The sequence below is a fragment of the Dunckerocampus dactyliophorus genome, chromosome 19, assembly GCF_027744805.1.
Source record: "Dunckerocampus dactyliophorus isolate RoL2022-P2 chromosome 19, RoL_Ddac_1.1, whole genome shotgun sequence".
NCBI classification, from domain to species: Eukaryota; Metazoa; Chordata; class Actinopteri; order Syngnathiformes; family Syngnathidae; genus Dunckerocampus; species Dunckerocampus dactyliophorus.
The window spans coordinates 14,219,929-14,242,629 of NC_072837.1; the positions used below are offsets into that span (position 1 = coordinate 14,219,929).

General features: G+C 46.4%; 3 protein-coding genes across 7 annotated transcripts; 1 reads left to right on the forward strand and 2 right to left on the reverse strand.

The window, feature by feature from the left end:
- The first annotated feature begins 1,350 nt into the window (after window positions 1–1,350).
- LOC129172532 (protein CEBPZOS-like) lies at window positions 1,351–3,459 on the forward strand. The gene is made up of 4 exons (XM_054762379.1): window positions 1,351–1,491; window positions 1,922–2,039; window positions 2,147–2,191; window positions 2,576–3,459. Exons 2-4 carry the CDS (start codon window positions 1,922–1,924, stop codon window positions 2,656–2,658), a joined length of 246 nt encoding a protein of 81 aa, XP_054618354.1. The 5' UTR covers window positions 1,351–1,491; the 3' UTR covers window positions 2,659–3,459.
- On the reverse strand, window positions 2,616–4,766 carry si:ch211-202p1.5 (uncharacterized protein LOC103909337 homolog). Its single transcript, XM_054762378.1, has 3 exons — window positions 4,631–4,766; window positions 3,991–4,168; window positions 2,616–3,496 (listed from the first exon to the last, which is right to left on the reverse strand). Exons 1-3 carry the CDS (start codon window positions 4,689–4,691, stop codon window positions 3,373–3,375), a joined length of 363 nt encoding a protein of 120 aa, XP_054618353.1. The 5' UTR covers window positions 4,692–4,766; the 3' UTR covers window positions 2,616–3,372.
- A 783-nt stretch (window positions 4,767–5,549) lies between these two features.
- adgrg6 (adhesion G protein-coupled receptor G6) lies at window positions 5,550–22,582 on the reverse strand. Of its 5 annotated transcripts, none has more exons than XM_054762373.1 (31): window positions 22,310–22,582; window positions 19,606–19,670; window positions 16,425–16,769; window positions 16,164–16,303; window positions 15,792–16,074; window positions 15,545–15,718; window positions 15,401–15,466; window positions 14,649–14,714; window positions 14,439–14,519; window positions 10,353–10,441; window positions 10,235–10,287; window positions 10,131–10,166; window positions 9,909–10,057; window positions 9,737–9,848; window positions 9,553–9,641; window positions 9,417–9,481; window positions 9,199–9,335; window positions 8,877–9,042; window positions 8,668–8,796; window positions 8,466–8,582; window positions 8,339–8,384; window positions 8,138–8,247; window positions 7,938–8,065; window positions 7,543–7,811; window positions 7,366–7,468; window positions 7,136–7,286; window positions 6,935–7,067; window positions 6,772–6,873; window positions 6,542–6,700; window positions 6,427–6,468; window positions 5,550–5,697 (listed from the first exon to the last, which is right to left on the reverse strand). In XM_054762373.1, coding segments are annotated over exons 1-30 (3,585 nt in total). In that variant the 5' UTR covers window positions 22,312–22,582; the 3' UTR covers window positions 5,550–5,697; window positions 6,427–6,448. The 5 variants fall into 5 exon arrangements, 4 of the variants coding, with proteins under 4 accessions (XP_054618348.1, XP_054618347.1, XP_054618349.1 ...); XM_054762372.1 differs by having other exon boundaries at window positions 8,138–8,250; XR_008567032.1 differs by lacking the exon at window positions 5,550–5,697 and adding an exon at window positions 5,809–6,202 and having other exon boundaries at window positions 6,298–6,468; window positions 8,138–8,250.
- Window positions 22,583–22,701: the final 119 nt, after the last annotated feature.

A 22,701-nucleotide genomic window follows, 5' to 3' on the forward strand; every position in this document is an offset into this window, starting at 1 on the left:
CTTTGCTTTTGACCAAATGTAGCCGACCCAAACAACACAGGAAGTAAAAGACAAACTATTTGATGACGTCACCATCAACACTAATTTCATGTTGTGTTTAATGAGTAATGCTATAATACGAATAATAATACAATAATAATACAATAAATTAAAAATAACGTCCCTTATTCATTTAAAAATAATAATAATAAGAAGAAAACATGTTAAATATCTTTATTAGCTTCTTAGTTGCTGAGTCTATTTTTTATTTTGATTCAAAATATATATTTTTTAAATCAAACATTCTTCTTACTTTAGTGCTTTAGTGTGTGTGCGTGTGCTATGACACTTTCTTGCAGGCTCACATCTTTCTACGTGTGTGTGTGTGTGTGTGTGTGTGTGTGTGTGTGTGTGTGTGTGTGAGAGAGAGAGGCCATTAAAAAGTATTCATGGGGAATAAATGGTTTAAATGTGGAGGCTGGTCAGTCTTTGTATCTTTGGGCTCATCGTGTGTTTGTTTGCACAGGCCGACCACCCAGCAGGATGGTGCACACGCACACACACACGCACACACACACAACACGCACACACACACAGTTGTCATGGTTTTTTTGCTTGAATACACTGATTATCGTGTTTATTCATGACCACACACACACACACACACACACACACACACACACACAATGAAGACATTTCAACCGTTCTAATCACTACCAGAAAATGTATTAAATGATTAAAAATACAAAAGAAAATTCAAAGCGAACGAATATTTAAAGCAAACAAATAGAAATACGTTTTTATTAATATTTAATGTATGAAAATGATTCCATAAAAATATGAATTTTCATGTGCTGATTAAAGACAATACAATCTATTTATTTAATGATAACTATGACATACTGTACTCGTTGTAAAAGATTCATGAGAAATGCTGCTCATTTTAAACCTGAAAGAAGATATTATTTACGTGGCTAATAAAAAAATAACTTAAAACATAAACAATATTGCTAATAAAAAAGAACTTAAAAAATAAACAATCATAGTTTCTTCACAAGCATTGAAGACAAGAACAAAATGTAAAAAGAAGATATGCGGTATACACGAATTAGAAATCAACTCGGACAGCTGAGCTAATGCTGCCACCTGCTGGCCAAAAGATTAACTGCAGCACGGCTACTTTTTTGTAGGGAAAGCCGGAATGTAAAAACCGGTGTATATTAAAAAAAAAAAGCCTTTTTATTAACCTGGCTATTTTGTATAATCTCTAGTAGGATTTATAAACTACTACGTAGTAAGAGTGGAATGAGAAGTACGGTGTCGTGTCCCACAAGCAGAAGCTGCAACGCCTTTAGCATTGTTTTGACCCTGGTGGACTTCCGTAGTTAGCTAAACGTTAGCTTGATTGTTGTCACCTGAAGGACACAAACTATCACCTTTCCAAACCAGTAAACACACATTTTTGCAACTAACTAACTTTTGACACGTTGCCGCTTTGCTCCCCAACCAGAGGTGAGAAGATTTGTGTGGCTTTATAACACGTAACTAATACTTCCGTTCACAGTTAAGAAGGAAGACACTCTAGTGGAAAACCACAGTGTGACCAAGTTATGGATTTGAACGTTTTCCAGTGTAAAGCTTCACTCATGTTAACGTGTGCTTTGAACGAGTGTGACCAACCCGGTCCCGGCAGACCCGCATTCCGCCCCGCCGGGCTTGAGGTGGCGTTCGCATAATGAGAGTCGAGAGCGCTACACATCGAGCGATCACCTCGATGTCCAGTGCGACTCTTAAGGCGTTAGGGAGTGATGTTTACTAACGTACTTTGGCACACCTGATGCCAACTGTTAGACAACTACTGTCACACATGAAGTACTGTCGGTAAGACATGAAGTACTAGAGCACTTCACACACAGTATCACAGTATTTCTGTTGTTTGCAGATGTCTCCTAAACCGCTGGCACCGCTGGCCAAAAAATTGATGAAGGTCGTCATTGTTGTTGAACTACTTGGAGTCTTTGGAGCCTACAAACTCTTTGACATGATGAACAGCAGCCAAGGTACACATGCACGCACACTAAAATGACTTTATTGCATTTTCATTACTGTATTACTTTATATTTGACAATTTCATTGAATTTAATGTGAGGATATTTTGTGTATTTAGATTTGAGGAGCAGGTTGAGCAGAAGGTTTCCATCCATTTTAGAAGGTGAGTGAAAGTTTGGCCTGTAGGGGGCGCCGTCGTCCAGCCTAACACGCGCATGCTTAATTATGCTTTATTATTACAGTTCAACATGTGAAAAAGAGTAGGAAGAAACAGATCTTACTTAATCCTTCTTCATGTGTATTATTATACTTATTCACTTCCTGTGTTTAACATGTGAACGTGAGTTGACGTCCTTTCTTTCAAGGTTAGCGTTTTATAAGTACTGGATGGATGTCCTATGTCTGACATGTCAATCAAAAGAATAAGACATACACTAGTGCCGTCATCTTAAATAATCTGAGTTTGCGATGACGTATTCAACAAGCGTCCACAATCTGAGCTTAATTGTGAAAGGACAACAAGGATGAAAATGTCTCCCCCTGACAGTTTACTACAAGTCCAACGAGCTGGCGGGCGTTTACGGCGTGCGCGAGAAAGACCAACTGGACTGGACGGCCACGCAGGACTGACAACTACTTCCTGTTCCAGTTCCCGCCTGCCCGTCTTGGGTCGGCCCATCTGCTTCCTCTTGTTGAAGACTGTCTTTCTTCCCGTGCAGCGTCTTGGCGTGGAGGTTGTGGTCTAGTCGTCACGTTGAGTGTCCTACTCGATGCCTCAGCATCACAGGAAGTACCCTGACATCACTTCCTGCTGTCGGTGTAAATGTCTAACGTGCTACTAGCTCACTCAAGTGCCGCTGCTTGGAATGTGGAGATGAGCTGAACGGACTTTCACAACAAGTTTGGAAGATGCTGACTCAGACATCAACAGCGTTGGTCATGCTGGCTATTTATGCTTGCACTTGTAGTAAAAATAAAGTAAGAAATGACATGTACATAAGTATTCACAGTACATAAGTATTTACAGCCTTTGTACCATGGACCACTCCATCCATACCACATCCCCACCCCCACATAAACTGCACATTTTGGAGAGGCCTTTTATTGCGGCCAGCCTAAGGCACACCTGTAAGAGGAAGTGTACATTTCTATTTATTATTCACATTACAATATTTGTGTAATATTTCCAAATCATTTAAATATGTTTACATGTCAATCATAAACCACCTCTTATATTGCAAAAGCAACGGCCACTTTCCATTGGTCTTTGAAGTCACACCAAATTCACATTCAAGCCCCGCCCCTGATGACAAACTCCTTCCTGTCTTCCTGTTCAGTGTCTTTTTACCAGACTGGCCTGCCGGTGGCGCAGAAGCCCATGCAGTGTATGTCGCGCACGTGCGTGCACGTGCAGCGACCCACTTCCCTCCTCAGTCGACCCGAGCCAAACCCATAAGGAACCACGTCGCTGCAAGGACAACACCACAGTCGTGTTATTTGTTATACTTGTATGTTGTTAGTGTGACTTATCCTAGTTGTGTGTTAGCATCATGCTATGTGTTTATTAGCTTATGTTAGCATGTGGTGCAAAAATGTGGAGAATGTTCCCTCCAACAAGAGGAAGGTTGTCTTTATTTGGATTGTAAAAGGAGAGCGTGCATGGCGTCTGGCCACATGTTAGCGTGCGAAGCAGCAGGAAACTTGAGTGCAGCATCAAAAGCATCTTAATTACGGAAGCTCCTCACCGCACTGCTAACTTTCAACCCCTGAGAGTCTTGGAGACCATGTGGGCTCTTTTTCAACAAGTATCCTGAGCTGATGTTAGCCTTAGTCGTGGCCTTCGTTAGTGGCTGTGAACCTATGTGATTAGCTGTCAGCATAATTGCTAGCACGCTGTGCTTAAGTGTGATGTGGTCAGCAAGTACTTCCTGCTTGCTGACTAACGAGCGTGTCTGTAAGAACCTTGGCGTGTTGACCCACACGATGCCGATGTGACAGAAGAAGATACACTCTTTGTCTTTGTGGTTCTCACAGGAACAGCGTCTGGCTCGAGGGTGGGCCGTCTGGACGAGCTGCACCGTGGGGCCTTCCACGGTGAGGCCCTCCTGCTCTGTGGGGCTCATGAGGGAGGAGGCGGAGCCTGCATGCAAAGTAGGTGATGACACATCAGACAGTTGGAGGTAGGAATGTACATATACAGGTAGGCACAGTAAAGTGACACAAACCAGGTGTCATGGCGGACTGTGCACGTGCAGAAAGTTCTGAAAGTCACTTATTCATCGTGTCACAAATAATCATCCAGTACAAATAATCCACGATGGAGGCAAGGAATATGTCTCACAGGTAGACATGATGACGATGGAATAGTCACATGAGATCTCACAAGGTCAAACTACTTTCTATATTCTAGAATAGAACTCTGCCACTCTTAACACGAACAATGAGAATAAATTCTTAATTAGTAGCAATGAAGATCAAAAACAATCATTTATCACTTCATCGGTGGCTTTCACCTTGTCACTTGATACTACGTGCGTGAACGCGCGTCACGTCTTACTCAATTAACTTAACACGCACGCACGCACACACACGTCTGACTCACCTGGACGCCCGTGCACTAGCATCAGCGTGGACGCGAGAAGGCACAAGCGCGCGAAGTCCATATTGCGCTGCGCGTGCACGCCTTCACAACTGCTGCTGTCCCACCATCCAACACGTACGTAACCCACGCACGCCCGGCAGTCAAGAGAAGACTCATCCAAGTGAAGCTCGTAAAGCTCCCGCCCGGGAGCGCCGAAGGGGCGGGGCTTGTCCCAATAACTGCTCGGAGAGAGAGAGAGAGAGAGGGAGGCATCTATCTATGTAGAATATATAAATGTATACTGTATATGTGTATGTATCTATGTCGTTGTATCTATGTCTAGTTTCTGCTTACTAGAACTACATTAATGTGGGTGGAGTCACGTGACCAGGTCAATTGCTTTTGAACACACGTTCATTTAGTCAAGCTGTCAATCGTTTTAGACACTGATGACTTTTCTGTGGTCCATGATGACGTCATCACCACTCATGACTACACATGTTGTCATCGTGATGACAGTCGTTGTTTTCATTGGCGTGTTCAAAAACAACAATAATAATAATGATTGTAATATTAATAAAAATGTGGTAGCTGAAAGTGCTAATCAGGAAGTTTGTTGAGAGTTTAGAGCAGACTGAAAAGAAAAAGATGAATTTAATGAACATAAAAAAAAGTCTTCATCTTCACAACCTGAAACAGGTCAAAGGTCAGCCAACAAAGCTAGCTGACTGTGCTATCGCTAATGCTAATGCTAGCGTGGTCCTCTCCAAGCTGTGGAAGGTTCGTCGCCTCCACAGTGGTCGTGGAAAGGACAGCTGTCATGCAGATCATGACTCAGCACTTTCTCGTGTCAAAGGTCACTGGGCATGCATCACACCAGGTCAGAGTTCAGCAGTACGCTAGTGATGGACGTCATGATGGCCACGCTGTGTTGGGGAATGTTCCGGAAGCGTCCGTGGCCCCCTCCCCCTCCCCAGGAGAAGGGGCGGAGGCTCTTGAGGGTGCTGGTCTTGTGGAAGTTGTAACATTTGACCTTGTCAATCATCTGGTTGACTGGAAGGAGCAGGGGCTGGTCCGGTGGCATTTATCTACAAACAGGAAGTGGCAAGGTCACATGATGATGCAAGCAACCTTACAGAGGAGGCGGGGCTTCAACATGTGACATATGACAAACATGTTGGTGCTCAGCTCATATTTCCTCCTTTATAGCACAGCATTCAGAGATTGCAGGAAGTTTGACACATCCGACCTTTGCAGGAATGTTTTTCAAGCACGCTGCCAACAGCTGACGGCGAGGTCACCAGTGTTTGGATGAGACATCTGGAAGTCATGATGAGGTGGGATGGCTTCTTCAAGACATTACAACTCGCTCGGGAAGTGTCCATCACGTCTGGCTGACAAGCACCGACAAGCCCACTGCATCATCTTGAAGACGACTGGACATCACAGCAAACACAACTCATTTTCCAAAGGTGCAAAAACCCAGAGGAGCTTTTTCACATCCAGAAGCTTCCGGGCCAGACGTTCATCCAACATTCCTCACTGAATCACGTATAGTGCTCGCTGGCCACGAACCACAGTTGTTCCAGCTGCCTGGAGGTCAAGCAGGTGTTTACACTAAGATTCGCAGCTAGTTGAGACATTTAGTTCGACCAGCACCACATATCTTCGTGGGTATCTTCTCTCACCAGGTTAGCGTGTTAGCCAAGACGATAGAGTGGTCACATGTCAATGCTCCGCCCCCTCAGGGTGTCTCAGGTGAAGAATGTGTGACAACGCAAGCGATGCTTGCAGCAGCCAATCGGCTTTCAGCTTACCTGCGCTGTTCTGCGCCTCCTCCTATTGGCTGCAACAACTTTCTGCACAAACACACACACAACACAATCATGTTGACATGCTGATGAGGTGAAGATGGCAGCGTTAGCGTGTCACCTGTGTCGTCGTGTGTCCTAGTGAAAGGCTTCAGTGTGACTTTAGCTTTTGAGGTCCAGTTAGTGGCACTGGCGCCAAAGGAGCCTGAGGACAAAGACTGGACCGCCTGCTCAGACGTGGCCTTCTTGGTGTTGTTGTTGGTCGCCGTCTTACTCCAGTCTGAAACACACACAGGTCATGTGACTCGTCTTTACGGGACTTCACAGGTAAAGCTTCCATGAAGGTGGTACCGGAGTTGTCGGCAAGTCTGAAGCGAGCGCAGCACAGCGAGCGTCTCCACTGCTTCTGCACGTTCTCTTTCAGCGCACAGTGGAAGAAGAAGATGAAGAGTCCTGCAGGGCCAAGAAGAAGAGATGAGTGTTTGGTCACGTGACGCGTGTGTCATGTGCTCACCTTGCAGCGAGTTGAAGATGGCGAAGAGGTAGACGAAGATGAGGCTGACGGGCCCCCAGGCGAAGAGCGCGAAGGCCCAGGTCATGCCAAGCAGGAAGGTCAGGCTGACCACGCTGCGCAGGTTCCGCACCACCTGCAGCACAGGAAGCCAGCGTTACTAAGGTGACAACAGCGACCCGGACAGATGGCGAGCGATGGTACCTCCTCTCGGAATGTGCGGTTGCTATGTTTGCCATTGCGTCCGCAGATCTGCAGCATGACTACGACAAACATGGCAACGTTGAGCAGGAAGACGAGGCAGAAGTAGGCCACGCATGCCGTGTAGAACACAAGTGGACTTTGGATCCAGCAGCTGCAGACACACCCCATCCATGACGATGATGATGATAAGATGATGATGATTGGCGTTCGTTTTGTACCGCCTCACTTACAACTCAGATGATCCATCGCCGTACTCGCCAGCGCCGTACTCCTGCGCGCCATAGGACCGTTTATCCACGGCCACGACCGTCGCGACCAGCACGGCAGGAACTCCTGAAAGCAGAAGGTGGTGAGGCAGTGCGGCAGCCCCCGAGGGCAGGACTGAAGGTGCAGCGAGGGAGACTCACCCCAGCCCAGCAGGCAGAACTTGAGGATGTATCTGCGAATGTACGTGTTGAACACCTTGACCAGCGCGATGTACATGTGCACCGACTCCAGCCCCATCCACGTGAACGACGTCAGAAGGAAGTAGTGCAGCAGCACGGCGGCGGCCAAGCACAGCGCCTCGCTCCGTTGCCCCGACAACCATCCGTTCAACAGGAACGCCATGTTGAGGAGCAGCAGCGACGCGCTCAGGTTCATCAGGATCTTGGACGGGTAGTCACGCCGCAGCTTCCTGCACACGCATGTGAGTCATGTTGACTTCTTTTTACGCTTGCAGCACATACAGGTTTGACCCTGGAACAGACTATACATCTACAGTACATGAGATGTGTTATGTGGGCGGGGCTAGGAAGCTCACTCAAAGGCGACGTAGGTGAGCAATGTGGCGGCTGAGAAGATAGCGGAGATGCCGCAACCCACAAAGGAGATGAAGGTGAGGATGCGGTTGTTACGCCGGTCGATATGAGGCGACACTCCTGAAATGTCCTGAATGCAAAAGACACAAGTCAGCGCACACGCCCGCCACACGTCATATGCCAACACGCCGTGCACGCTCACCATCAGGATGCCAAAGTGCGTCAAGTGGTCGCACAAACAGACGGTCCTGTTGATGCCGGAATCTTCTTTGGACACTCTGCAGCCGTCTGCATTCCAGCCTCCCGCGCCACCTGCTGGACGCACATGCATGTCACCTTGTTTGCTGCTTGTCATGTGACTGACTACTACATTGTCATTATCATCATCAATGACATGACCGACCGTTCCTGCTGAAGTCCCAGAACATGCAGACAGGATTGCGGAAGGCCTGAAAGAAGAACATCGGTTGTCATGGCGACATGAACAGATACAAGGAGACAGAAATGAGGGAAACGAGGAAAAAGCTGACTTGTGGCGACAGGTGAACTATCTCAATCTGGACTGGATCACTCAGGTCGCTGACGCTCCAGTTTCCCACGCTGCTGGCCACCACATAACTGTTGAGCGTGCGTCCGTCCAGCTCGCTCTGCGGAGAAACCACGCAAGTTGGTGGACAGGACGGAAAAGGAACAGGGACCAGATCGGGGACCAGATCAGGGCTAGGCTCTGACCTGGAAGAGGCTGGTGCTGCTGAAGAACAGGAAGTTGATGCGGGCCTCGCTGAGCGACGCACCGGACAGCAGCGACGCAGGCAGCGTGACCTGAGCCAGCGGGTTGGTCCGCTCCGATTCAAAGTCAATCTGAAAAGGCAGAGCCAACGACAGAGACATTCCAGAAAGATGGTGTCGATGACTGCTTAGCAACGTGGTCTTTGTGCTACCTGTGGGTCGGTTGTGTTTGGCGGGATGAAGGCACTGAACGACGTCCCGTTGAAGGTCGACGTATTGAAGGCTGACACCCCTAAGGACAGATGTCTGGACGTGATGCTCACTGATGGACCCTCAAATTCCAACTTGTCAAGCAGCTGCTCCACCGTCTTCAGGGCCCTAATGGAGGCACAGCTAGTCAGACCTCTGGACTAGAGGTGTCTCTAGTCCAGTCTCGTCTAGCCTAATCTAGTCCAGTCCAGCCTCGTCTGGTCTATTGTAGTCTCCTCCATACCAGTAGAAAGTCCAGTCTAGTAAAGTCCAATTTGGACTTACCTGTCGGAGGCGGGGGCCAGAGCGCTCTGAGGGCTGCTCATGACATTGGAAATGACAGCAACGACTGCAGACGCCAAGGTGGCATTGATCTTGGCCACACGGACCAGCTGCTTGACCTTGCTGACCACTTTAGACACCTGCACACAGGAAGTGAAGTGGTGTGATGAGGGGAGGAGGGTCATGTTGGGCATGGCTTTGCTCAATGAGCGCAGACTCACTTCTTCTTTGGAAAGCTGGTTGTTGGCAATGGCGGCCAGTTGTGCGGCAACCTCGGCCGCATTCTCTGCATCCAAAACATTTAGTACAGTTGATTAGAAATGTGTCACGTATCACGTGACGTGGGGGCAGGAATACCTGCTGAAACCTGGATGGCGTCGATGTCGGTGCAGTTGCTGAAGTCGGCGGGTGACCAAAAGGATGAGAAGTTGTGGCGGTCAATCAAACTGTCACAAGGACACAAGGACACTGTTGGCAATGCGACCACCTAACAAGTGACATCAGCTAGCAGCAACCTTCCTGTCTTCCTGCGTCAACTTACCATGTCCTGGCGGCGCTCTGCTCCTTGTTGGGGAAGCACGGCAGGAAGTGAGTGATGCTGGGGCGGGTCTCAGGCCAGCGGTAGTGGACAGTATTGTCCTCTGGACATACATCTGTCAGGAAGGACAAAGTCAGAAACATACTAACGTCCCTGAGATTGAAGATCATCTTACCCACGAGCGTGACTCGAATGGAGGCGGTGCGGACCACCAGGCCAGCACCAATGCGTGCGTCCCTGCTAGATATTCTAGCAGAGACAGCGTCTCGGCCCGGACTGTCGTCAGTGATGTAATGGTGAAGCAGCAGAGCATGGCTGGCGAAGCTGTGGACACATGCAGACCAACGTTAACACAACCTTCAACCTTGGAGTCAAAGGTGATGTCCACTGCTATGACCTTGAGTGACCTCCAGGCAGGAGTGCAGACTGTACGCTGCAGAGAGAAGTGCACGTTAGCGTCAAAGAGTGGAGATACTTGTCCTCAGCCAACGGAGGTCTCACCTGACTGTGTCCACCAAGACAGAGTGAGTCCAATTCTGGAAGGTCTGGTTCAGCTGCGAGCAGAAAGCACATGCTAGTCGTTAGCTCAATGCAAGCAAACTCTGGAGGGTGGTCTTACCCAGGAGGACACTGCTTCCTTCACGTCTGCCTGAGTTAGTGTGGAGCTCCCATCATGCACCACCACCGACAGCTTGTAGATGACGACCTCTGCAGGTAGACACGTGAATTACAACAAACCAACAACAACAAACCTTCTTTTAGCGTCTGTTCCACGTAGCAGGACAGCAATCCCGCAAATCCTGGTGAGCACTAAACTAACAACGTCATGTGACACACACTATCAATAGTCTGTGCAATGAACTTATACATGTACAGTATTACTTGTATATATCTATACGCTGTATATACAGTATAAATTAACTTATACAGTACATGTATTACTTATACTGTATATGTGTGTGTGTATATATATATATATATATATATATATATATATATATATATATATATATACACGAGCGTACTGCTACAGTAAAATATATTTGTCAACTACTGTACATGTACAGTATGTAGAACGTCCTGCTATGCTTGACTTTGGCCACTAGAGGTCAGTCTACACTAGTCAGCAATCACAGAGCACGTGGAGGAAGCGGACTACGCACAGCATGGAGGAAGATTAAGACGATGATGAGCGCATGTACATGAAAGATGACATAATTAATCACATCTTCATGATGAACCAATCACCAGCCTCCACAAGCACAAAGCCCACTCTACTGATTGACAGCTGTCTACAAGCACCAAGCCAGAAAAGACTTCCTGCTTGGAGGAAAGAGGTCACCAATGTATATGTGTATATGTATATCATACATAATACATAACATATATATTATATGTCATATATACAGGACTAGGCAAAAGTTCAAGCTTTCTTTTTATATGATGTATATACAGTAGTATGTTGTTTTACAGTGTATTTATATACTGTTTGTTATGTATATGTATGCTATTTATGATATGTTATGTTACATGTCATTTATTTTGAAGGTCCATCACACTGACTGATGTGGCTGACTAGCTGATGACCTTTGACCTCATGTGTTCATAGAAGTTTTGATTGACAGGTGGGTGACGTACTGTCTGTCGTCCAACTGTGGCTGTGTTTGCATGGACACGCCCCCCCCGGCACATGGGCTGCAGACATGTTGGCGCAAACGGGGCGGCCAGAGTCAGCGGGCGGGGGCCAGGTGGGGGAGGGCCCCGCCCCCCCAGCAGAACCAGCGTGCACTCCTGGGCTGTCAATCATTGTGCCTTTGCTCACAGAGGGCGGGGCCAGCTCAGATAAGAGCAGAGGGGTGTGTTCACGTGCACTTTGGACCTCTGAATGTGTTGACGGTTTTAGGGGATGCAGGGGGGGTTGAGTGGCAGTAGGCCGCAGGACAGGTGGGAGCGAGGATGTGAGGGATAGCGGAAGGACTGAAAGGAAAGGAAGCGTGAAGGTTGCTAGAGGAGGGAGAGGTGAGATGGCGCCATCTCCCCTCAGCCCCTCTGTTGCCATGACGACAGCCATCGCAGGAAAGCCAGCAGAAGAAGTGGTCACATGACCCTGAACAGTCCCCGCTTCCATCTCAGTCACATGACTGTCATGGTGTTGTGTTGAAGGGTGAGATGGCCACACCCCCTCCTCACCTGAAAAGGTGGGGAAAGTGGGCGGAGACAAGGAGATTCTGGATGACATGCTGGGGGTGGGGCTTAAGAGCCTTCTAACATACGCTGTGGAAGCTCCGCCCACTGCCGTAGGGGCTCCACTTCCAGATGCTTCTGTGACGAGCAGCGCCGCATGTTTGGTTTTTCTGTTGCTGTGCGATCCTCTGGAGCGGAAGAGATCGTCGCTGGGTCGCCGTGGAGATGAGCCCTCTATAGAGTGGGAGGAGTTTGCTCGGGTGGGCTTGGTGATGGGCACGGCTGGCACAGACGGCCTCTTCCTCCCCCGCCACACGAGAGGCGTGGAGATGAAGCCCAGACGCGATGGCTTGGGAGGCGGGGCAGCCGGTCGGGCTGGCGGTAAGGAAGGGGCGGGCCCTTGTGTTGGGAGACTGGTGTCCTGAGGGCGCGGGGCAGGCCCTACCTTGGGAAGTCCGGCAATGAAAACACGAGCGAGCCTCTTCTGGCGACCCACCAGACCAGAACTTGTAGTAGCAGCACCAGAAGCTGCCAGCGAGAGGCAGCAGCGAGCACAGGTGACAGGAAGTAACAACAGTCATCAAAATTAGGAGCGAGGCCCCGCCCACCACATGAATATTTGGTCCACAGGATTGGTACACAAACACGTCATGACAACAAAGTACAGAAGCGTCGACAGCAGAGTAGAGAGTAAAGAGGAGACAGCATGTGCAGCTAGGAAGGTTAGCTTAAAGAAAGGAAGTGACATCAAATCTATGAAACATTAAGTTCATATTCACTGAGCAAGTGCTCACTCTGAGTTGAAATGCTACGCCAAGCAGCGCCACAATCATTTCAAGCATGTGCAGCTAATTAGCATGTAGCATTAGCGGGACTTTTACCATGCCTTGTCAGGTTAGTGGGGGTGCTGTTAGTGCTGACGGCCAGCGGGGGGCACTCTCTCTGTTGGGCTACACATACACATCACACAGTCATGCTCAGATAACATGCTTTTCAAAAGTATGAATATAAACATATATGCTAACAGATGTTTGTACACCAGAGGTGGAACTCAAATGTTGAACTGAAGGTCTCAAAATCTACTCAAGTAAAAAAAAAAAGTAACCGATTCCAAGTAAAAGTTACTCACCCAAAACCTAATTCTACCCCAAACCGAACGTCGAAGCGGCAGCGTCTGCGGTGGAAGAATTAGTCAGCAAGGAATAAGCGCTAGCTCAGTAATGTGGAGGCACGAACTCTAATACGAGGAATGTGTGAAGCTGCGAGGCTGTCCGCCGCGCTCCTGTTGCGTTCCTCATGGAAGGAAAAGCAAAGGTGTGCTATTATAAAGTGGTGTCCTATCACATGGTCCTCGTTGCAACAGTGGAAAAAAGGGTTTTTAAAAACCTGCTGAAAACGATGGACTTCGCAGTCACAATTGTTTAGCACGACAAGATCTGTACAAGGAAGATGCTATGCCTGATGCAGTTGACAGGTTGGTGTTCCTGGCACAAAATAAGGATATGCCTGTCTCTTCTAAAAATGTTCACCTACAAAAATGCTACTGTTCAAGTATTTTTGAGTTGCTGACATTTAAAATTTTCCTCTTAAAACGGGGACTCATTTTGTTATTTTGTTATGAGCTGAGGATTTGAGCATAGCTAAAGGTTTGTTATAAAAAACACAATATTTGACTTTTTCTATATTTATTTCAAAACGAGAATGGCCTCCTTTATTTTAGAGGCTATTTTTAGATAAGATTTTTTTATGTGCATCTTGCATGAAGCTTTAAAAAAACATCCTCATGTTAAGTATTTATTTTAATAAAACAACTTGACATGCAAGGCTGCACGGTGGTCTAGTCGTCAGCATGTTGGCCGCACAGTCAGGAGATCAGGAAGATCTGGGTTTGAATCTCCGTTGGGCATCTGCGTGGAGTTTGCATGTTCTCCCCGTGCGTGCGTGGGTTTCCTCCCACATTCCAAAAACATGCATGTTCGGTTAATTGGCGACTCTAAATTGTCCATCGGTATGAATGTGTGCCCTGCGATTGAATGGCAACCACTCCAGGGTGTAGCCCGCCTCTCGCCTGAAGTCAGCTGGGATAGGCTCCAGCATAGAAGAACTTGACATGCATAGTTGGCTTTGATTTTGTCTAAACTCCCTTTGCTTAAAAAAAGTATCGGGAGATATATTCAAACTAAATATATCGACATATGAGTTTTGGTCCATATCGCCCAGCCTAACCAAAACCCCAATCCTAACCCTATCTTTAACCTGACCCTAACCAAAGCACTAGCCCCTTCAGTAATGTGTTGACCAGACCTGTCGTGAAATCTCATTTGTGTTTTTTCAGGTTGCTAAAGTGCACCTTTCTGGTCCTGGAGGTGAAATAAACCTCCCACACCTTCACTAGCAGTCCCGGCAGGACCAAAAATGGCAGAAACATCTCTTTTCTGAGGAGCTGATTTCTCATTTGGGAATAAATTCCTGATGGCGGACACGCAACCTTGCAAGTTGGCGTCAGCCACTGAAAGCTTACCCAAAGAGGAGCCGCTGATTCTGCTGGTTCTGGTGGGGGTTAGAGGCATGCGAGTGGGAGCAGAGGAAGTGTTGGGATGGACTGAGAAGGACAATGGACAAGAGGAACAGTGCAAGTGGACGTCTGTGTATTCCGTCTTCCCTCATGGAGAAGTCTAAAGAGTTTTGGTGAGACAACATGACAGCAGGAAAGGAGGGAAGGAGGTCTTACCGTGGACATTAGTAGCATGGATGCTGTTAGTGGAGGACGTGGATGAGCTGGCGGGAGAGGAAGCGGCTGGCGGGAATGTTGGGATGAGAGACAGGGATGAGGATGATGATGAGCGAACACAACCTTCATCGCACTGAGCACATGATGTCCACACAGACAGTTGTCATAGCAACATGCTACTGTAGCTAGCGCCTACTTAGCATATAGATGCCATTAACATGCTAATGTAGCTAGCATGACCTTGCTGGCACTACACAGCGAGGGTTGTATGCATAAACAAACTTTCATGCTTATGTATGTGACCTTCACTGAAAAAACTTTGGACATCTCTGCTGTACACCGTGATAGCGATAGTGTGTGAGGCGATAGTGCGTCACGTAGTCAGCTGGCCCAAAACTCCCAGCGTTCACGTTAATGATGTCCCTGAACACCACTCAACATGTTTGGACCTCAAGTTCACTTCTAGTGGATTTGGCTGGAATATGGAGGTGGGAGTGGGGGTGGGGGTGGGGGTGGGGGTGGGGACTGTCCCTCACTAATGTTCTCCTGCAGCCTCCTTAGGAAGCAAGGAAACAAGGAAGTGCACATTACTTTCCACAAATGGACTGCCAGGACACATGGAAACTCTGTGTGTGTGTGTGTGTGTGTGTGTGTGTGTGTGTGTGTGGGACTACATTTTTCTGTCAAGACACACACACATACGCTTCTTATAGATGTACATGACATAGCTCAGACACTGTTGTTTTCCTTACCTGGACATCCCAGGCGGGTGGTGTCACAGTGGGTGTTGAGGGTGCTGTTGCTGGGCGGGGTCACACCTTTGAATGAAGTTAAGGAGGAAGATGTCAGTTAGCGTCACAGCTAGTTGTGACGTCACAAAGAAAGGAGGGTCTCACTGCAGCTGAGCGAGTGGTCCGTCTGTGTCAGCGATGACGGAATGTCCCAGAAGGCGTTGTCCCAGTCGATGACGTTTCCCACCACCTTGCATGTGAGCGCGTTGAGCTGCTGCACCGTCATGGCATAGTCCCACACACGCATGTTGTACACGTTTCCCTCGAAGCTGTGCACCCCTGATGACGTTACAGCATGCTAGTTTAGCACCCGAGCTAACGTGTTAACAGGAGGAAGAAGAAAAAAAGTCACCTCCTCCCAGGTGGAAGGTCCCGCCCCCGGCCACGGAGCGTCCAGTGGAGGCGGAGCACGTCTTGGCCCAATGGTTGCCCTCCAAGTAGACGCCCACGCGCCCGTTGGACGACGACCAGAGGACGCACAAGTTCTTCATGGACCAGCTCCAGTCGGACGCCGTCACGATGGAGTCCAGTGAGCACGTCACGCCTCCCACCACCAGCTTCACGCCACTCTCGTCGCCACCCAGCGCCAATGCCGTGTTGCCATCCTCGTCTTCATACGTGAAGATCCATTCCACCTGGGCAGCGGTCAGGTGAAGGGTGGGGCGGGGCCAAATTGAGTTAGCTGATGTCATCATGCATGCATGTGTGTGTGCACGTGAAGCACCTGCTGGCGTGCGCTGCGCTCCAGCTCAAAGCAGAGAGTCAGGTGGTGCAGTGTCGGCATGGCAACAGAAGACGACACTTTGGCCACTTGGTCGTTGCCCCCGGCAACGCTGACCTTTTGGTTCCTCAGTGCCACGGGGACTGCAAGGTGGCAAACAAGTAAAGAAAACCTTAATGCTAACATGCTAGCAGCACAGATCACATGCACTAACTACATCTTCTTCTTTAGCTTAGCTTAACACAGCACGGAGGCCACACCCACCATGGCGGAAGGTGGCACTGAAGCCTCTCTTCTGCACGCTGAAGTCGGAAGTGAACTCCACGTCCATGATGTTCCCGCTGGAGTTAAGCGTGAGGCCGTGCGCGGTCAGGCCACACAGGTCCACGCGCCCGGCCCCGCCGTGCACGGCCACACGGTCGTACACGCAGCCCGGCGCCTCCTCCAGCTGGAAGTCCACGAAGGTCAGCTGCACTACAAAACCTGGGGGGGCCCGCAAACGCCACCTGCAGCTCTGAGAGTTGGGGTACTGCTGGGGGTAGCACGGAGACGCCAGAAGCCCTGCCTCCTCCTCCCTCAGCCACGGACCCCCGCACTCGCAGCCACACACTGTACACAACAGCATTTATTACAACATTTATGACTACATTTGTTACAACTTTTAACTACATTAACATTTATTAATATATTTATTTATTATAACTTGTATTACTACATTTACTATATTTATTACAGCATTTATTACAACCTTTGACTAAATGTATTATTTTATGACTACATTTACAACTTCTGTTACTACGTTTACAACATTTTTTCCATTTATTAGTACAGTTACGTTATTTGTTACAACTTTTATTACTACATTAACATTTATTATGGGCATGCGTGAAATGCAAAGCACACATTTTAATGGGTGCTCTGCAATGCATAGCAGCCCATCTTATTACTGCTCATATTTATTCTTTATATATTTTTCTTATTATATCATTCTGCCACTTTTTGTGCAATTAATGCGGAACCCCCCCACACGTTACATCGCCAGATTTGTCTTGTTCGTGAGCAGAGTGGTATTTATTAACAAAAAAAAAAAAAACGGGCCACTACATTAGGGACATCACATTTTTGAATGGACAGACAAGAGAAACCCTGCAGCTCCAAGCCCTGTAGCTCAGGTGTAGGATCACATAGCAATACTAGCTGCACACTATGAGCCAGGGACACGATACACCTTCCTGGACACTTTTGGTGTTAGCATGCTAACAATATATTCATATATTAGCATCTTAGCTAATATATTAATTTCTAAAAGCAAATAGACACATTGCTTGATATAAGGACACGATAAAACTTGGGGAGTTTCGATACTTGGTGACGCCTTGTTATCAGCTAACATGCTAACTGTTAGCATGTTAAAGTTTTATTTTACTCATGTCAAAATTCTAATTTATATATGGCACACATCCCATCAAAATTTCTGCGGGAATTTTCTAGTTACAATTATGACACCATTTAACAACATTTATTACTACTTTTTATTACAACATTTAATTACACATATTTTAAAACATTTAATACTACATTTACAATAATTATTACAACATTTATTACAACTTTTAGTACTACATATATTATTTTATTACCACATTTACAACTTGTATTTTTACTTGATTACTTATGTATTACTACAGTTATCACTGCATTTATTACTACATGTAATACATTTAATTACATTTATTACTATACAGTTTATCACGGTTAATTGGTTCTAGAGTCGACCGTGATAAGTGAATTTCCGTGAAATGGGATTCAATACTAATACATTTCATATTTTCATAGGTAGAGCATCGAAAACCTGTTTATGACCTTCTAAATATGGTTTTACCATTATTACAGTCCTCTAGACATGAAATAACACCCCATAGTCACCTTTACACTTATATTTCCCAATCTAGCAGACATCATAATAGAAAAATAAGCCATCTTAGACATCGAGCACAGCTAAGATAGACTCACAAGTTAGCATTGACAGCATGCTTCCTGGCGGCTATTGTCTCATCAATGTAACATTAATGACACCTAGAGACCATTGTAGAATATTACTCTATTGCCGCTGTTATGGTTAAGGAGAGACTCATGATGCACGTCAATCACTTTAACGAGCAGAAAACACATGCAGTGAACATTCACACAGGAGCTGCTGTCAGCCACACTCTACACCGCTAACCTGCTGCTAGCACTCAGCATACCATCAACTCTAGCCAGTTGATGTCACGCATGTTACTTCCCAGGCCGTGCTCCATAAAAGGCACACAGTCACAATAAAGTCACAACACTGTATTACTTCATATTGCGTCTTTTGAATGCCATATATTTGTATTTTCGTTCATTTAGCCATTTTTATGCTTGGAAATGCTTAATTTAGGCCATGAATATGTACAATTTGCTTAAATAGGCATTTTGTTTACTAATAATAGATCATATTCAACCACAAAACATTAATTAATTCATTCATGTTTGAAAAACCGCAATGAGGGACGACTGTATTTAAAACATATATTTACAATTATTACAACTTTTGCAACTATATTTACTACATTCATTTTAACATTTATTACAACATTTACAGCATTTATTACGAGCTTTTTTTAAAAACTACATTTACAACTTTCATGACTACATTTATAACATTTATTACTACAGTATACTATTACTGCATTTATTAGTACATTTAATACAACATTTAGAAGAAGCACCAAGAAGATCAACATCATCACTCAATAACACACACACACACACACACACACACACACACACACACACACGAGTGTGTTGGTAAATCTAACAGTCCAGTTGCGATCGATCCAAAGCCCTGAGAACTAATAATAGTAATTAACCGTGTGTACATGAACAACAATCATGTTTGTGTTCTGCTGACACTTATTTAAATGCTAATGTGGGTGATTAACCCACACACACACACACACACACACACACACAGCATCTTAATGACTTACTGCAGCCTAGGACACGAGGAGACAAGGAGGCAAGGAGACAGAGAACAAAGTTCTAGAGAGGAAGCAAAGAAGGTGGTGATGTCAATCAAAGTATGGAGGCGTGGCCACACAAGAAGGTGGGGGAGGGGCTTAACCCTCCCACAGGAAGTGACATAATGTGTTCTTTCCACCAAAGACACACAATGCACTGTGTGTGTGTGCGCGCGTGTGCGTGTGTATGCGGTTAGAACTGCTGGGAAGTTTATGAGGGTACTTGGCCTCAGGCTGCTGGAATACTATGGAAAATACACACACACACACACGCAAGTGTGTTAAAGGAACACAGAGTACACACACACACAACTACTGAAGGTGAAGGCTAATGAGGATGAAGAGCAGCAGATGACACAGAGATCACATGACCAGAGGTGTCACATGGAGCAGGTTCTTACCGTGTGTGTGAAGCCCCGCCCACAGCAGGAAGACCACCACAATGACACCCCTACGACACGCCGCCCTGAGGAGAAGGGGCATGGCTAGGTAAGGAGCTCAGATGATGGCAGGGCGGAGCTTGGCTTCATGAATATTTATGAGTGGTTGTTATAATGTCATGCAGCTGCTGACATTCAAACTAAAGTGTCTCTTTGTCGTGTTGGCTCAAACACACTCCCCCCACCAACACACACACAAAGAAGACCATTCATGTGTGTGACACCTCAGAGAGGGCGTGGCCTTCTGGATACAGGGAAATGTGGCCACGCCCCCTAAAGATCCTATTTACTATCTTGTTCCAGGGGATGTCAACATGCCAAAAGTGCTATTAGCCTTGTGACTGATACATGGACATGCTAATGTTGCTAACTGCTAACCCGGTGACTGATACATGGACATGCTGTTGTTTGTTCCGGGGGACGTCAACATGCCTTTGTTGCTAACTGTTAGCCTGGTGACTGATACATGGACATGCTAACATAGCCACAACGAGCTTGGTGACTGATTCAACAACATGCTAATGTTGCTAACTACTAGCCTGGTGACTAATACATCAGCATGCTAATGTTACCAATTGCTAACCTGGTGACTGATACATTGGCATGCTAATGTTACCAACCGCTAACCTGGTGACTGATACATCGGCATGCTAATGTTACCAACCGCTAACCTGGTGACTGATACACCGGAATGCTAATGTTGCTGTCATTACACAATCCGCGCTGGAACCGCAATCGGTTCTGCGCATGCGCCAGACCTACGTCACTTCCTCCTTTTGAAACAAGTGCTTCTGCGGTGTCACGTGCTGTGGTGCATGAACATAAATGGTCAATAACCATACTTCATATATGTAATATATTAGGGGGTTATTTTATTTGTGACTCTTATTAAAAGACTTTGTTAGCATGCAGATGTGTCTATCGTCTTTATTCAACAAGACTGAGTTACGTAAAAACTTACACAATTCACGTAGTGGAGACGTAAACGTCATATCCGGTTACGTATAATATACTGTACACAAATAAATGCAATAAACAACACATAAAATGAAGTGATATTTGAATGTAAACAATCATAAGCAGAGTCTATCTAGAGGATTCAGCAGAGTTATTTTTTTTCTAAACAGAGAAATACCATCCATCCAAACATATCTTGCGAGCAAATGCTTTTGTGTTTTTTTTTTTTCAGTGGTGAAAAAAATCTTAAAATTATTTATGGAACCAAGAAAAAGGGACTTATGGATATGACCATGGATATGAGGAAAAAAAAATGAAAAAAATGATGTTGTAATTTCTCTAATCTCAATAACCTTTTTGGGAGTGCACATGCGTAGCAGAAATATTGGTGCTTGACATTTACGCTCTGTAACTGCCTTAAAATAGATCGGATGAGGTATATTTCACATGCGTAGGAGTACAAATCGGCTTGCCCAACACGTGACTGCCGAAAATTAGGCCAACCGGATGTAGATGGAGTAGAACCGATTGCGTTTCCGGAACAGATTGCGTAATGACATCTGCCAACTGTTAACCTGGTGACTGATACAATGGCGTGCTAATGTTGCTAACTGCTAGCCTGATGACTGACACATCGGCATGCTAATATTACTACCTGCTAGCCTGGTGACTGGCAAGCGTAGAAAGAGTTTGCATATAGGAATGCGTTGACAGATTTGGTGAGGTGACTTTTATTTTGAAAGCGGAGGCTGAAGACGCTGAGAAAGAATGGTCATAAAAGTTTGGAAGGAGTGAGATGGTGAAAGGATGTGTTGTTGGTGCTGCCAGCGGTTACACAACGTGCACACTGACCACACAGCCGAGACAATTCTGCAAGAACATTCTAGATACAACACATCCTGTTTGGACGTCATGATGACGACATAAAGAAAAATGATGCTGCTGATGATAATGACGACGTTGTTCATGCTATGGGCTGCACGGTGGTGGTTAGCATGTTGGCCACACTGTCAGGAGATCGGGAAGACCTGATTTCGAATCTCCGTTGGGCATCTCTGTGTGGATTTTCTCTGTGTGTGTGGGTGTTTTCTCCGGGTACTCCAGTTTCCTCCCATGTTCCAAAAACATGCATGTTCGACTCTAAATTGTCCATAGGTATGAATGTGAGTGTGATAGGCCCTGCGACTGGCTGGCGACCAGTCCAGGGTGTACCCCACCTCTCGCCTGAAGTCAGCTGGGATAGGTAGGCTCCAGTATACCCCCGTGACCCTAATTACGATAAGCGGCATAGATAACGGATGGATGGATGTTCATGCTATGAGAACTAGCGCCACCTGTAGTTTCTCTCCTGAATGACGCAATGGTGTCAGTCAATCATCACCAGTGACGTCACCAACCTTAATTAACTAGTGAATTACACTGTCTGCTGCTGACTGGTTAGTTAAATGGCTAGTTAATTAGCAGACTGTGAAAATCAAGTTCAAGGTGATCATCATCAGTTTTTGACGTCACCTCGAGCTGTGATCGACACTTAAGTGCTAAAAAGTGATTTTAATGTCACAAATAGTCAATAATGAATGTAAAAAATATTCAGCAATGGTACAAATCACTTCAAGATGAGTCAAAGACACGCACGGGCGCGCGCGCCCGCGCGCAGGAGCGCTGCAGAAGTAAAAAATAAATTAAAAAGGGAATAAAATCAACTTACATGTTTTAATGCAGCTTGCTGCCGTGTGTCAACATGTCCCAAACAAAAAAGATCGTTGTCTTCCAGAACGTTCTTTTCTTTTCTTGTCCCCAAAACTTTTCTTCTCCTCACGAGCACAAGTCATGAACGCGCCTCGCCAAAAAGAAGGAGGGGGTGGGAGAGGGGGGTTCGCTGGCTGCGGGGTGTGCTCGATTCCGCGACCTGGACGGCCCGCTTGGACACACAATCACACCTGTGAGCCCGTGTAGTCAGTCACTTTATTGAGATGAAGTGATGACACTAACCTTGAGCGCAGCTCCCAGTCGTATGACTTATGCTAGCAAGCGGACTTTGCTAGAATGTTGAAGTTCTGTTGTTCTTGTTGGTGGACGCTAGCTAATGTGCTCCAGCTA

What these genes read in the sequence shown, in the direction of transcription:
- LOC129172532 (XM_054762379.1), top strand. Translation starts at nt 1,922, where the DNA reads ATGTCTCCTAAACCGCTGGCACCGCTGGCCAAAAAATTGATGAAGGTC. An exon ending in CATGATGAACAGCAGCCAAG is followed by an intron (nt 2,040 to 2,146) that starts GTACACATGCAC and finishes TTGTGTATTTAG; the next exon opens with ATTTGAGGAGCAGGTTGAGC. An exon ending in GTTTCCATCCATTTTAGAAG is followed by an intron (nt 2,192 to 2,575) that starts GTGAGTGAAAGT and finishes TCCCCCTGACAG; the next exon opens with TTTACTACAAGTCCAACGAG.
- si:ch211-202p1.5 (XM_054762378.1), bottom strand. Translation starts at nt 4,691, where the DNA reads ATGGACTTCGCGCGCTTGTGCCTTCTCGCGTCCACGCTGATGCTAGTG. An exon ending in GCTAGTGCACGGGCGTCCAG is followed by an intron (nt 4,169 to 4,630) that starts GTGAGTCAGACG and finishes CTTTGCATGCAG; the next exon opens with GCTCCGCCTCCTCCCTCATG. An exon ending in GTGTGGGTCAACACGCCAAG is followed by an intron (nt 3,497 to 3,990) that starts GTTCTTACAGAC and finishes TTGTCCTTGCAG; the next exon opens with CGACGTGGTTCCTTATGGGT.
- adgrg6 (XM_054762372.1), bottom strand. An exon ending in AATCAGCGGCTCCTCTTTGG is followed by an intron (nt 10,442 to 14,438) that starts GTAAGCTTTCAG and finishes GTCTACCTGCAG; the next exon opens with AGGTCGTCATCTACAAGCTG. An exon ending in ACCGCACATTCCGAGAGGAG is followed by an intron (nt 7,068 to 7,135) that starts GTACCATCGCTC and finishes CCTGTGCTGCAG; the next exon opens with GTGGTGCGGAACCTGCGCAG.